Below are 15,583 nucleotides of genomic sequence, written 5' to 3' on the forward strand. Positions count from 1 at the left end.
GTGACAAACTTTTAAATTAAAGGCAACTGGAAACATGAATAAAACAGCACACATTTAAAAATAAACCCATTTATTGTACATAAGGCTCTGAACTACCAGCGCCACAATAAGTCAAAGTCTGAGCACTTGCTATGAGAGACCATGATGAGACTCTAATGAAGGCATCCTAAGCCGGTTTTGTGTCTCTCTAAATAAAATCCTCAGTTCAGTGCAAACACGGGGTGCTCATTTTCCTTTCATTTTCCTGGATAGTCACCTTACGAAGTGTCCTGGGATAAGGAATGTGGTTTTGGATTCCTAAACCACACAAGTAAAACTCCAGTCATTAGATTCTGCACTGCAGTGTCAGTGGGTTTTGGTTCCTGCCTTTTACTTAATTAATCAGTGTTTGTTATTGGACAAGTTCAAATAGTTTCACTTAATTTCCGTTTTATACCAAGTCAACATGACCCCGGTTTTTCTTGCAGATCTAGATCCTAAAAACATTTTTTTTTAAAGATCAAAAACAAGCAGACACTGACTGTGGCTCTCAAGGAATTGTGTTTGACACCAGTGTCCTCAACCTATGGCTCATCATCTGAAGTCTCTAAGGTCAGTAGGCTCCACCCCCCGAGTCACAAGCAGGAAGTGGATCAATACTACAACACAGCAAAAGTAAATAACCTCCCTGTAACAGACTGACAGACTGGGCTCCGCTGCCCTTTGGACGGGCTGGTGCACAAACACAAACACAAATGCAGTAAAGTAAAACACACACGAACAGTAAAAAATAAATTAAAAAAAGAAGTCTACACACACTTGCTGCTTGCTTAAGGTAGTCCATCACATCTGATGATGACTTCAACTACTCCTTGTGGGATCGCTGATGACTGTATAATCAGATGCTTGACCTGTCCCGTTAAAGCCGGTGCAGCCATGGTCATACACACCCCTCCATATGTATTTGGACAGTGAAGCTAAAATAAAATGTGTCTCTATACTCCAGCATTTTGGATTAGAGATTTTCATACATATCCGTTTTACCATTTAGAAATGAAAGAATTTTGTGGTATCCAATTGTGTTCCATTACGGCAACTCCCCAACGGGCTCAGGAGAGGTGAGGATCGGACAAACACGCTGCTTCTTATAAACACCCGGAAGTCAGCCGGACCAATGTGTTGGAGGGGTTCAATTGACGACCCTAGTCAGCTTGCAGGCGCCCAGTCCGCCACGCGAAGACGCTAGAGCAAGGAATCCCCTGCCAACCCTACCCTCCCCTAATCCGGACAGTGCTAGGCCAATTGTGCACTGCCCTTGGAACTCCCGGGTCACGCCAGGCTGTAGTGACGCCCCTCTGCACTTTGGGTGAAGTGCCATAGCAGGATGCGCCACTCGGGAGCTCCGTTGCAAAGAAAAATGTATAAAGTCTTTATATAGCACTACTTAAACGCTTTACAAATCATAAGCATATGTCATAATCTATAAATAGTGTATTAACTTACATTTGGCAATAAACTCTACAGTGGGAATTGTTGTCACCCTTTATACACCATGTACGACATACACTTACACATATAGATTATTTGTGAAGCATTTATATAGTGCTTATAAAGCCTTTATGTATGCTATGAAAAGTCTTTACTGGTTGTACTGCCCTCATCCAATGTCTGAGACATGAGTCCTGATGTGTTTGGTCAGCTTAGCTGCCTCGCTGAAAGCCTTGCCACACAAGCTGCAGGTGTGGGCCCCGCCACCGGCAGGCCGCATTCCATTATGTACTCGCTGGTGCTTCCTACACGTGTAGGCGTCCTTGAAGCTCATGCCGCAGACAGGGCAGCCGTACAACCGCAGCTCTGTGTGAACGCGCCGGTGGTTCCTCAGTGTGCCATCGTTGTTGAATCGCTTGCCACACAGTGCACAAACGTACGGCTTCTCCCCTGTGTGAATGCGGAGATGGATCTTGAGGCGTGACACGTGACTGAATATCTTACCACACTGAGGGCACGGGTGGGACTTCTGATCCCCCCTGTTGTTTGTTTGTTGTTGAACCCTGTTGTTTGTGGACCTGTTTACTTGTTGATGACCCCTATTTGTTGATCTATTTGTTTGTTGTTGACGTCTGGTTTGACCCGGATAAGACAGGGAGGTCAAGGGACCTACGGTACTGGTGGTGGTGGTGTCCCCGAAGTCTAGTTCTGGCCCTGTTGTTACACAACCATCGCTGCCAATCTGACGGAAAAAGCCGTCTGGGATCATGGCCGCACTAGCTGATACCAGGTCAGTTGGGACGCCCGAGGCAGTGGAGGCAACATACCTGTGGCTGTCTGCAACCACCGATTCCAGGTCAGCGCTCAGGTCTGAAACAATGTACCTGGTTTCAACAGTGGCTGGTCCAGGGTCCGAACTGGGGTTTAGTTCACTACACCCCATCTGAGCAGATACTGACCCCAAGTCAGTAGGGCTGGTATCACTAGGCTCTGTTTTGATGCCCTCAGAGTTATAGTGTAAAACCACTCTGTCCACGGGGCATGATGTGCTGCTGAAGGGATTTGCAGAGGGAAGTAGAAGCTGGTCGTCTTCTTCGTCCAAGTCCCTTTTCACGGACGCTGAAGTCAATGGAGCTACTACTGGGGTGGTAGCTGATGTATCGGTCTGTTGTGAGGACATGGTACGTGGAGAGTTACACAGACTCTTCCACTCGGTGCAGTCTGTGGGTAGCTGGCTATGTGTGGCAGGCATCTCATCCTGGCTCATTACCATGTGGTTCTGGGTCTGTGTAGACTCAAGGTCTGGACCCTGGTCGGAACTCCACTGGTGCTGCCCAGACACAGAGAGAGAAACAGGCCTGGTCGAGACTGGATGGACAGACCAACAAACAGACAGAAAAGAGAGCGAAATCAACTTGATTACATTCACACAACTACAGAAGCAACGATCCAAACATGAGTTTACAGGCATTCTGTAGGATGAGCTCGTTTGGGTAAAGTGGTGATCTACTGGGATTGAGACTGTCCAAATGCGCCATGTCATAATATTCTAGAAAAACCTGCATCCTCTCCCCTTTATCTATACTCAGTGAAATAATTGACAGATGAAAACAGTATGGGCAACAGAGGTCATCTGGCTTTCACTTGGTCTCAGATGAGTGCAGACAATAGACAAAGAGCCATTGGAATCATCACCTGCTGAACATTCCGTTCCCGTGTCGAGTCCAACTTCTCGTAACCTTCGTTTTAGGACTTCATTCTCTCTCTTCGTCCGGGCAGTCTCCTCCTCGAATTCTGACACTGTCCCCCCGACCACCTCCAGTATCTCATCTACAGCCACCATTAATCGCTCGGTGAGGTAAGCATTCAAAAGCTGTAGTTTAGCCATTTTCTAGAAATTTTGCCGGCCCAAAATATTTGTTAAAATCCACTGAAAGCCTACTAATAACGACCTAAGCTTGACTGTTTTGTAAGCATATCCGCGAAAGCATTCACTTCCGGGTTATTTGACTTTCCTTGGTCATGTGATAAAAACGCTACCGTAATTCATGAAAAAGGGGAGGAAATAATTTTATTAACGGGATTTTACACTTAAATACGTTAGGTTTGCAGCCTTATTACTGAGTATATTAATAAATATATTGAGTGACGGTAACGTGAGTCAAGCATCTGGCATCTTCCTTTTGGAAATAAACAACCTGAAAGATGGTTCAACTTTAATACAAAAGAAAAACAGATTCAGAAATGTGATTTTAATAATTAAATGATGGACTGATTTAATTCATTTTCACAGACACACACTCTTCAATCAAGTTGGAAACATCAGCCACGATGACATTATCCATTAGTTTTCTACTGCACTGTTTTTATTAATCCCAATAAATACATTTAGGAAATATTCCTATGCCTAAAACACCTCAACGTTTCACAATCCCTTCATGTCGTCCTGTGTTTGAAATGGTGCAGCCGATTCAGTATTAGCTGATAAGTTAGCACATTGACCTCCTCATGTGATGAGCTGCCCTGCATCTGTCAGGTGTGTGTTCAGGTGTACCCGCAGGCCGCTGGCCACAGTGAAGCTCTTGGGACACTGGACACAGCGATAGGGTTTCTCCCCAGAGTGAGTCCGTTTGTGCTTCTTCATGGTGTCTCCGTCGCTGAAGGTCCTGTGGCAGTAGGGGCAGCTGTAGGGTCTCTCACCGGTGTGGATCCTATAATATATAAATAAGTATAAAAAATATACCTAAAAATAATAGTATATAAATGGAGTGAAGCGACTTTAACCCAACACCTAGCAACCTCGTCAAGAGGTTTGGATTTCTGGGCGTAACGGCAAAGGTGTTGGATTGACAGTCGCTGGTCAGAGCTACCGCCTAAATTCGCTACAATATACAGTGAGCTACAAAACTATTGGGACAGTGACACATTATTTGTTGTTTTGGCTCTGAACTCCAGCACTTGGGATTTGAAATCGCCGCCACCTTACCGGCCACCCTAGACCCATTTCAGTTTGCATACCGCCCAAACAGGTCCACAGATGACGCAATAGCCATCACACTGCCCTATCCCATCTGGACAAAAACAATACATATGTAAGAATGCTGTTCATTGACTACAGCTCAGCATTCAACACCATAGTACCCTCCAAGCTCATCATCAAGCTGGAGGCCCTGGGTCTCAAGCCCTCCCTGTGTATCTGGGTCATTGACTTTCTGACGGGTCGCCCCCAGGTGGTGAAGGTAGGAAGCAACATCTCCACTTCGCTGACCCTCAACACTGGGGCCCTACAAGGGTGTGTGCTCAGCCCTCTCCAGTACTCCCTGTTCACCCACGACTGCGTGGCCATGCACGCCTCCAACTCAATCATCAAGTTTGTAGACGACACAACAGTAGTGGGCTTGATCACCAACAACGACGAGACAGCCTACAGGGAGGAGGTGAGGGCACTCGGAGTGTGGTGTCAGGAAAACAACCTCTCACTCAACGTCAACAAAACAAAGGAGATGATCATGGACTTCAGGAAACAGCAGAGGGAGCCCCCATCCACGTCGAAGGGACGGCAGTGGAGAAGGTGGAAAGTTTTAAGTTCCTGGGTGTACACATCACAGACAAACTGAAATGGTCCACCTACAGACAGTGTGGTGAAGAAGGCGCAACAGCGCCTCTTCAACCTCAAGGGGCTGAAGAAATTTGGCTTGTAACCCAAAACCCTGACAAACTTTTACAGATGCACAATTGAGAGCATCCTGTCGGGCTGTATCACAGCCTGGTACGGTAACTGCTCCTCCCACAACCGCAAGGCTCTCCAGAGGGTGGTGCGGTCTGCACAACACATCACCGGGGACAAACTACCTGCCCTCCAGGACACCTACAGCACCCGATGTCACAGGAAGGCAAAAAGATCATCAAGGACAATAACCACCCGAGCCACTGCCTATTCACCCCACTACCATCCAGAAGGCGAGGTCAGTACAGGTGCATCAAAGCTGTGACCGAGAGACTGAAAAACAGCTTCTATCTCAAGGCCATCAGACTGCTAAACAGCAATCACTAACTCAGAGGCTGCTGCCTACATTGAGACCCAATCACTGGCCACTTTAATAAATGGATCTCTAGTCATTTTAAACAATGGCACTTTAAATAATGCCTCTTTAATAATGTTTACATATCTTACATTACTCATATCACATATAAAATACAGTATATACATGTGATAGGAGTAATGTAAGATATGTAAATTGTGGAATTGTTTAAAGTGACTAGTGATCCATTTATTAAAGTGTCCAGTGATTGGTTCTCAACACTGTATTTTATACCATCTATTGCACCTTGCCTATGCCGCTCGGCCACAGCTCATCCATATACTCACATGTACATATTCTCAATCACCCCTTTAGATTTGTGTGTATTAGGTAGTTGTTGGGGAATTGTTAGATTACTTGTTAGATATTACTGCACTGTTGGAACTAGAAGCACAAGCATTTCACTAAACTTGCATTAACATTTGCTAACCATGTGTATGTGACCAATAGAATTTGATTTGATTTGAAATGATACAATGACTGAGGTTAGTGTAGACTGTCAGTTTTTAATTAGAGGGTATTTTCATCCATAATCGAGTGAACCGTTTAGAAATTACAGCACTTTTTGTACATAGTCCCCCCCATTTTAGGGGACCAAAAGTATTGGGACTAATTGACTAAAATGAGTATTAAAGTAGTCAAAAGTTTAGTATTTGTGCCCCTATTCCTAGCATTCAATGATTACAGCAAGCTTGTGACTTTACAAACTTCTTGGATGCATTTGCTGTTTGTTTTTTACATTTACATTTTACATTTTAGTCATTTAGCAGACACTCTTATCCAGAGTGACTTACAGTAGTGAATGCATACATTTCATACAATTTCATACATTTTTTTTTTTTTTTTTCTGTGCTGGCCCCCCGTGGGAATCGAACCCACAACCCTGGTGTTGCAAACACCATGCTCTACCAACTGAGCTACAGGGAAGTTGTTTCAGATTATTTTGTGCCCAATAGAAATGAATGGTAATGTAATGTGTTGTTTTGGAGTCACTTTTATTGTAAATAAGAATAGAATATGTTTCTAAACACTTCTACATTCATGTGGATGCTACCATGACTACGGATAGTCCTGAATGAATCGTGAATAATGGTGAGTGAGGAAGTTACAGATGCATAAATATCGTCATCATCATTCACGATTCATTCAGGATTATCCGTAATCATGGCAGCATTCACATTACTTCTACTCCTTTTTGCCATGGGGCAAAGATCTTTTTTTTTTCTAGTTTTACAGCTAATTTTCTTCAATTCTACCCTTTTTGCCATGTGATGGGAGATAATTGTTTTCAGTTTTAAAGTACATTTCCTGCAATTCTACACATTTTGCCATGACTTATGCAATGTTAATGATATCTGAGAGAGAGTGACTAACAAAATCAATGGGGGCCACCTGGAGGTCAGGACCCCTGGGCACGTGCCCTGCGCCCACGGTCAGTAGTCGGCCATGATTACTACAAGTTTAGATAGCTTGCTAGACTCATTTAAAACAGTTAGCCGACATTGAGTGACTGTCAGTGATGACATAAGAGGAATTTTTATTTTTTTTAAATCGCTGATGCACGTCCAAATTTCGAACTTGCACCTTGTGTGTTCTACTATTCTAACTCACAATAGTAAGTTGAGACCACAACTGCGGTGCTTATGTTGCTTATGCCTGGAGCCGGGCCCTGGTGATAGGGATGAACCAGGTAATCAACATTCAGTGGAGGACAAGTTGTCACAGGCCTCCAACCTATATAGCCCATACTACCATACCTGCCCAGTGCCCAGGCCCATGACCCAGCCACATTGTCAGCACTTAGCTTTTATGTAAAGATCGACGGCTATTCTATTGGGCACAAAATAATCTGAAACAAAAATGAAAACAAACAACAAATTCATCCAACAAGTTTGTAGAGTCACAAGCTTGATGTAATCATTGCCTGCTAGAAATATGGGACTAAATACTAAGCTTTTGACTACGTTAATACACATAAGTGAATTTGTCCCAATACTTTTGGTCCCCTAAAAATGGGGACTATGTACAAAAAGTGCTGTAATTTCTAAATGGTTCACCCAATTAAAGCTGACAGTCTGCAGTCTAACATCATAGTGATTGAATCACTAAGTGCTGCAGCACAGAGCCAAAACAACTAAATGTGTCACTGTCCCAATACTTTTGGAGCCCACTGTATAATAATACAATATAATAATGTATTCCAACCTCAGGTGCCGCCTCAGGTTGCCTCTCTGGGTAAAGCTTTTGGAGCACCAGGAGCAGCGGTGGGGCCTCTCCCCCGTGTGGATGCGGTGGTGGCGCCGCAGGTCAGCCGACTGGGCGAAGGACTTACAGCACCAGTCACAGGCGTAGGGCTTCTTGTACTGGAGGTGGAGGTGGAGGCTGGCCGCCTGGCTGAAACTCTCCCGACAGCGGGTGCAGCGGTGTGGGCGTCCCTCCTGGTGGTCGGTGGGGGTGAAGTTGTTACTCTCGTTGTATGGCAACACCCCGTCCTTGGGCCCAGGCTCTGTTTCATATGTTTGCTGGTCATGTACGGGTGTGTTATGGAGCTCTGAGATGTCCATATCTGGAAGGTCTTTGAAGCCAGTGTCGCCTGAGAGTTCATGGTTGTGGGGTAGTAGTGTTATAGGACGACCTGTGTAGTCTGAACTGGATTGAGGTTCATGGTTGGTGAGGTTCACTGTGACATCACATTCCTTGGGTTCCATTTTGATCCGTCCCTGGATTGGGTTGATGGGAGAGGACGTTTTTCCCTCTGTCCTAAGGACTGGCATTTCAGTGTTGGCTGCTCCAGTTGTTGTGGCACAGTTGGCATTGGAGGAGAACGGAGATGGGGCCAAGGACGAGGTGTTTCCAAAACTCTTGGGTTCTGGGTCTGAGTTGTGCTCGGTCTTTGGGATTGTCTCCCCTGGACTGGGCTTCTCTTCTACTCTGACTGTTTCAGTGTGTCCCTGGTTTGGTCCTGTGAGACCCCCATCCTTACCCAACGCTACCTGGCTCTGTAGCCCTCGTCTGTTGACCTGTCTCTGCTGCAGGGGCTCTGGGTCATGTTCATGACTGGAGCTCCACTCTTGCTCGCAGAGCTGCTGCTGCCCAGAGAGAGAAAGGCTGTTGGATCCTGCATAGAAAGAGGGTGCAAAGACAAAGTGCTGTCATTAAATAAGTAAGACATTTAGTAAATATTTATGACATTGTAATTAATCATGCACTACTATTAGTTAAGGGATATTCGGAATTCGGGCACTTCTCGCGAGCCAACGTAACGTTAGTGTCAATCGTCAACAGACAGACGTCACCCAAAGTAGCTAACTAGTTGACAGGTTGCCAATTCATTCGTGATCATTAAATTAGCATTATCCAACAAAATGTTCTTACGCCAGTCTGTCTCCGCCAAGAGTAGGATGTCCCGGAGCTGTCGCCGCAGGCTTTCATTTTGTCTCTTCGCGCTTTCATTCTCTCTCTTCGTCCTAGCCGTCTCTTCTCGGTACTCGGCCACTGTGTCCCCGACCACGTCCAGAATCTCCCGCACCACTACCGTTAAACGTTCTGTCAGGTAAGCATTCAACAGCTGCAGTTTGGTCATTTTAAAGACGTAAAATAGTGCAGAATAATGTCTCGTCTCTCTCTCAGCGGATGTTGTGATTTTACTCTTCGTTTGTTGGTAGTTGGGTGACTAGGAAGTGTGTATGTTGTTTTATCGCCACCTGCTGTTTGGGAAGTGAAATGTCTGTCTTGTTTATGTTTAGCCACAAGGGGGAAGTGCAACCATTTATATTTTCCTCTGAATCAGTAGTTTTATAACATGAGCCCTCAATCCTGGTCCATCCCAACAACATCTGATTCAACTACTCAACTAACTTATCATTCAGCCCTTAATCAAAAAGGTAGGCCTATGAACAGAAGCCCAAACACAAATAAGACTAAACAGACAGACCTAGTGAAGCCAGCAGATACGCTACAGGACTGTTTTGCCAGCACAGACTAGAATGTGTTCTGGGATTCATCCAATGGCATTGAGGAGTATACCACCTCAGTCACCGGCTTTATCAATAAGTGCATAAACGACATCGTCCCAACAGTGACCGTACGTACATATCCCAACCAGAAGCCATGGATTACAGGCATTCGCACTGAGCTAAAGGCTAGAGCTGAGCAAGACCTTTATACAGGTGAACATTCACAAGGCCGCGGGGCCAGACGGATTAGCAGGACGTGTACTCAGAGCATGCGTGGACCAACTGACAAGAGTCATCACTGACATCTTCAACCTCTCCCTGGCAGAGTCTCTAATACCTACATGTTTCAAGCACACCACCATAGTCCCTGTGCCCAAGAAAGCGAAGGTAACCTGCCTAAATGACTACCGCCCTGTAGCACTCGCGTCAGTAGCCATAAAGTGCTTTGAAAGGCTGGTCATGGTTCACATCAACACAATCATCCCGGAAACCCTAGACCCATTCCGATTCGCATGCCGCCTCAACAGATCCGAAGATGACGCAATCTCAATTGCACTCCACACTGCTCTTTCCCACCTGGACAAAAGGAACACCTATGTGAGAATGCTGTTCATTGACTACAGTTCAGTGTTCAACTCCATAGTGCCCATAAAGTTCATCACTAAGCTAAGGACCCTGGGACTAAACACCTCCCTCTGCAACTGGATACTAGACTTCCTGATGTGCTGCTCCCAGGTGGTAAGGGTATGCAACAACATATCTGCCACGCTGATCCTCAACAAGGGGGCCCCTCAGGGGTGCGTGCTTAGTCTCCTCTTATACTCCCTGTTCACTCACGACTGCGTGGCCAAGCACAACTCCAACACCATCATTAAGTTTACTGACGACACAACAGTGGTAGGCCTGATCACCCACAACGATGAGACAGCATACAGGGAGGAGGTCAGAGATCTGGCCGTGTGGTGCCAGGACAACAACCTCTCCCTAATTGTGAGCAAGACAAAGGAGATGATTGTGGACTACAGGAAAAGAAAGGCCGAACACGCCCCCATTCACATCAACGGGGCTGTAGTTCCTTGATGTCCACATCACCAACAAACTATTATGGTCCAAACACACCACAACAGTCGTAAAGAGGGCACGACAACGCCTTTTCCCCCTCAGGAGACTGAAAACATTTGGCATGGGTCCCAAGATCCTCAAAAAGTTCTACAGCTGCACCATCGAGAGCATCCTGACCTGTTGCATCACTGCCTGGTATGGCAACTGCTCGGCATCCGACCGTAAGGCGATACAGATGGTAGTGTGTACGGCCCAGTACATCACTGGGGCCAAGCTTCCTGCCATCCAGGACCTATATACTAGGCGGTGTCAGAGGAAGGCCCAACATTTTTTCAAAGACTTCAGTCACACAAGTCATAAACTTTTCTCTCTGCTACCGTGCGGCAAGTGGTACCGAAGCGCCAAGTCTAGGTCCAAAAGGTTCCTTAACAGCTTCTACCCCCAAGCCATAAGACTGCTGAACAATTTAATCAAATGGCGACCCGGACTATTTGCATTGACCCCCCCCCCTTTGTTTTTACACTGCTGCTACTCGCTGTTTATTATCTATGCATTGTCACTTTACCCCTACCTACATGTATAAATTACCTCGACTGACCTCTACCCTCCGCACATTGACTCTACCCCTTGTATATGGCCTTGTTATTGTTATTTTATTGTGTTACTTTTGTTACATTTTTTCTTTAAAAAAAATGGCTTAAAACTGCATTGTTGGTTAAGAGCTTGTCAGTAAGGCTTCAGGTCTCAGGAAAGGTTACTCATCACACTGGCGTAGTGGGCATATTTAATGAAACTCAATTGAATTACAGGTCAAGGTGATTAAAGAGGGGATCTCTTTATCTTTGAAAGAGAAATTGGCGTGCTCAGCTCCAACGTTTTGCAGTCCAAAAAATGATTTGGATGCTGGGTTCAAAAGGCTTATACTGGAAGAAAGAAATGCATCTGTTTGTTTTGATCACTGCTGCTAAAATATAAGTCATTTAGACTTACAGAATATTTCCTTTCTTCAAATATAACTCCTTATCTTTGCCACGTAGCAGGGGGCTATATCGACATCGACATCAACTCTCTACTCCTCTGCAACTCTTCCCCGGGTCATTGCAAGCGGTGGCTCTCCTAGGAAATTGCAGGTAAGTACAAAAGAAAGTGTCTAGTGTCACCTGAGTGTCTAAGAAAGGTTAATAACAGTAGCTACATTTTAAGAAAAACACCCAAGAGAATTCAGACACTGGTAACTGGACAGAGTGAGCCACTGCCAGCCTAGGCCCTCCACCAAACCCTTTTGGACTGGGATTGGTCGTCTGGGTTTGCATCCCAAATGCTACCCTATTCCATATTCACTGCTTTTGACCAGGGCCCAATGGCACCATATAGGGAATAGGGTGCCATTTGGGGCGCATCCCAGGTCTGCCTCTAATCTTCCTGTGGTATCAACATCAGGGCTTTATCGGGAGACGAAGCGGTGCATGACCCTCTGGACTGGACTGCCCACTGCCATCCTCCATGCAGGAGAGGAGATGCAGATTGTGTGGGAGAGCTTGCAGTCCCTTAATCGGATTTATTGATTAGATAATTCAGTCAGATTTATCGATGATAATTCAGTCAGAGAAGCTAATTAAATCCCTGAAGGTTATCTGTAACCGTCTCTAAATGTCTCCTTTACTCTCTTTAACTCTCTCCCACTCGCTTGACTTCCCTCTCTCTGTCACTCTCTCCCTTTACTTCTCGCCTTCTCTCTGGGAAGATCTCAATTGCATACTCCTCACGTCCTCTCTCCTCGTCTCCTTCTCAAACCCGATTGGAGGAGAAGACCAGAGGGGCGGGACATTTTGCTTTCTCATCCAATTGGTTTTGAGAAGGAGATGAGGAGAGAAGACGTGAGGAGTATGCAATTGAGATCTTCCCATAGTCTCTCTCTCACTTCCTCGCTGTTTCTTTTCATTGCATTTGTACGCAATATTGCCCAAGCATGTTAATGTCAAGAGCATGAACAGTAGAAAAAGTCGGAGGAAAACGTTAGGTAGTAAAAAATGATACAACTCCAGGAGTCAGATTGCAGAGAGTGGATTTCCGGATCTATGGCGCCCTCTCAGAAGTGCATTTATTTCGCACAGCAATGTGTCCTGGGTGATGAAGAGAGTTGACCCTCTATATAGAAAGGTTATAGATATGGTGGTCATCAGAGCTGAACGGGTCACGCCACCGCAGGTCTGCCCCTTTCCATGTCATTTTGGTGGTGTTGTTGTTGCTGTGATCATGTCGTATGTTAATGTTATGTGGGTTTTACGTATCTACGCTACCGTTAACATTATTGGCCCCTGTTGGATAAATACATTTTTTTGAGTTGAATGGGATTGAATTGACTCCCTCCATCCAAGGTCAAGCTGCTGTACAAATCAACACACACTTTTAAAATATGAAATATCTGACTTTCTGGAAGGCCACTGTCTGCAATTAATTGAATACTGGTTCTCCTAGGAGGTTAAACGGCTACATACTGCATCATCAGCCTGAACTGAAAGACTCTTTGAATCAGTCATTTCAGAACAATTTTGAAATAGTAATTTACCTGGAATCATTTGGATTTGGACCATTTAACATTTGACAATGTGCATTGGGAAGTTAGCACGCTAGCTTCTGGAGCACAGTGTGGTTGAAGTGGGATGGAATCCGGGGGGGGGGGGGGGTTTCGATAAAACGTTGCATTTAATGGGGGAAAAATCCTCTTAGAGAATATGGAGTGTAGCAGCCGGTGTAACAGTCCCAAATGGTGTCTCCCAAGAGATCTCCTCTCCCTTCCTTTCCCCTGTCCTCTGCAGCACACTGCATTCTTTCTCTCCATCTGCTAAAACCGGCAAGTCAGAATGTATCTTCTCACAGAGTTTAGTCTGTAGACACACCAATCCCTTCTTAGTGTTGCTCGGATCCTGTGCCCTACATACACACACCCTCCTTTGAACTCTACTAAGACGTGTGTGTGTGTGTGTGTGTTTGTTTCATGGCTCTTGGTTCAGAACATCAAAGGCACAGCACATACAGTATGCTATTTCTTGTTTAGTTTTCCTCTCTCATTCTCTCCTTCTTTTACAGCTCTCTTTTTTACCTTTGGGTCAGACCCCGCCCTCTCCCCCTTTCCTCTATGCGCTCAACTGCATTATGATAGTCCAGATTTTTTTTCTTTCTCTCCCTTAGCTCGACATGTCTACCTTTATCTTTTCCTCTATCTGTCTCTCTAGTTCCTTCCTTTTCTGCTTTTGTGTCGTTCTACCTGGGTTTTTCTATCTCCCTCTTTCTCTCTCTCTCTCTCGCCATCTGTACTCCCACTCTGCTCTCTGCCTCCCCACCCCCACCACTCCTTACAAACAGAACAAGTCTATCCATCTCATTATCTGTCTGATAATGCCTTGTTTTTTCCCGTGATTTGTATCTACCCCATTTATTTTAGTTTACCTCCATCACCTTTTCTTTCTCTCTACTGCCATCTCCAGTAGCTGTCCTCCCCAAACCGTCGTGCTCCCCCCCTCTACCCCTTTCTCCCTCCCTTTTCTTTCTCTCTACTCCGTACACCGCTCTTTCTCTATCCAGCCTATCCCTCTTTCTCTGCAGCCCCCTCTCTTTCCCCTATCATGTTTCCTCTCTCCTTATTTCCAGCCACAGAGGCAGAAGCTTTTAATAATTCATATGGATTTCAAATGTAAATGAGATAGAATTTTTATTAACACTGAGAAGTCAGACCTCACTCCCTCCCTGCTCCATCCCCGCTTCTCCGGTTGCTCTCCCTCCCTGCCAACTGTTGCCTTGACAACCGCAACATCCTGGAAACACGTAACAGAAATTCACACACACAAGACAAGAGTGGGTTTCTCGGATACCCTATCTCAAGCACATTCTTAAGGTAGGGAAAACGATGGAAGGAGAGCAAGTCTGACGCAGTACAGGACTAACATGTAGCGAGATGTATTATTGAACATAAATATAAACGCAACATGTAAATTGTTGGTCCCATGTTTCATGAGATGAAATAAAAGGTCCCAGAAATGTTCTATACGCACAAAAAGCGTATTTCTCTCAAATTCTGTGCACAAATTTGTTTACCAGTTAGTGAGCATTTTGCCTTTGACAAGATAATCCATTCACCTGACAGGTGTGGCATATCAAGAAGCTGATTAAACAGCGTGATCATTACATAGGTGCACCTTGTGCTGGGGGCAATAAAAGGCCACTCTAAAATGTGCAGTTTTGTCACACAACACAATGCCACAGATGTCTCAAGTTTTGAGGGAGCATGCAATTTGAGGGAGCATCCGGTTTCTTCACCTGCGGGATCGTCTGAGACCAGCCACCTGGACAGCTGATGAAACTGTGGGTTTGCACAACCGAAGAATTTCTGCACAAATTGTCAAAAACCATCTCAGGGAAGCTCATCTGCGTGCTCATCATCCTCACCAGGGTCTTGACCTGCCTGCAGTTTGGTGTCGTAACCAACTTCAGTGGGCAAATGCTCACCTTCGATGGCCTCTGGCACGCTGGAAAAGTGTGCTCTTCACGGATTAATCCCGGTTTCAACTGTACCGGGCAGATGGCAGACAGCGTGTATGGCGTCGTGTGGGCGAGCAGTTTGCTGCTGTCAATATTGTAAACAGAGTGCCCCATGGAGGTGGTGGGGTTATGGTATGGGCAGGCATAAGCTACGGACAACGAACACAGTTGCGTTTTATCAATGTTAATTTGAATGCACAGAGATACCGTGACGAGATCCTAAGGCCCATTGTCGTGCCATTCATCCGCCGCCATCCAACTCTATGCAAAGGAGAAGTGTTGCGCCGCATGAGGCAAATGGTGGTCACATCAGATACGGATTGGTTTTCTGATCCACCCTGCCTTTTTTTTAGGTATCTGTGACTAACGGATGCTTATCTGTTTTCCCAGTCATGTGAAATCCACAGATTAGTGCCTAATGAATTTATTTAAATTTACTGATTTCCTTATATGAACTGTAAATCGTAGAAATTGTGG

General features: G+C 45.4%; 1 protein-coding gene across 2 annotated transcripts; it reads right to left on the bottom strand.

Moving 5' to 3' along the window:
• Window positions 1-53: 53 nt before the first annotated feature.
• Window positions 54-9,199, bottom strand: LOC115170819 (endothelial zinc finger protein induced by tumor necrosis factor alpha). 2 transcript variants are annotated; one of them, XM_029727137.1, is made up of 4 exons: window positions 8,925-9,199; window positions 7,755-8,667; window positions 3,163-4,178; window positions 54-2,835 (listed from the first exon to the last, which is right to left on the bottom strand). In XM_029727137.1, the coding sequence occupies exons 1-3, from the start codon at window positions 9,130-9,132 to the stop codon at window positions 3,974-3,976; spliced, it is 1,326 nt and encodes a 441-aa protein (XP_029582997.1). In that variant the 5' UTR covers window positions 9,133-9,199; the 3' UTR covers window positions 54-2,835; window positions 3,163-3,973. The 2 variants fall into 2 exon arrangements, with proteins under 2 accessions (XP_029582997.1, XP_029582996.1); XM_029727136.1 differs by lacking the exons at window positions 7,755-8,667; window positions 8,925-9,199 and having other exon boundaries at window positions 3,163-3,923.
• Between the last annotated feature and the right edge of the window lie 6,384 nt (window positions 9,200-15,583).

The sequence above is a fragment of the Salmo trutta genome, chromosome 32 (genome assembly GCF_901001165.1).
Source record: "Salmo trutta chromosome 32, fSalTru1.1, whole genome shotgun sequence".
NCBI classification, from domain to species: domain Eukaryota; kingdom Metazoa; phylum Chordata; class Actinopteri; order Salmoniformes; family Salmonidae; genus Salmo; species Salmo trutta.

Coding starts and splice junctions, on each gene's coding strand:
- LOC115170819 (XM_029727136.1), bottom strand. CDS start 3,355: ATGGCTAAACTACAGCTTTTGAATGCTTACCTCACCGAGCGATTAATG. Junction 2,836..3,162: donor GGGAACGGAATGTTCAGCAG/GTGATGATTCCA, acceptor CTGTCCATCCAG/TCTCGACCAGGCCTGTTTCT.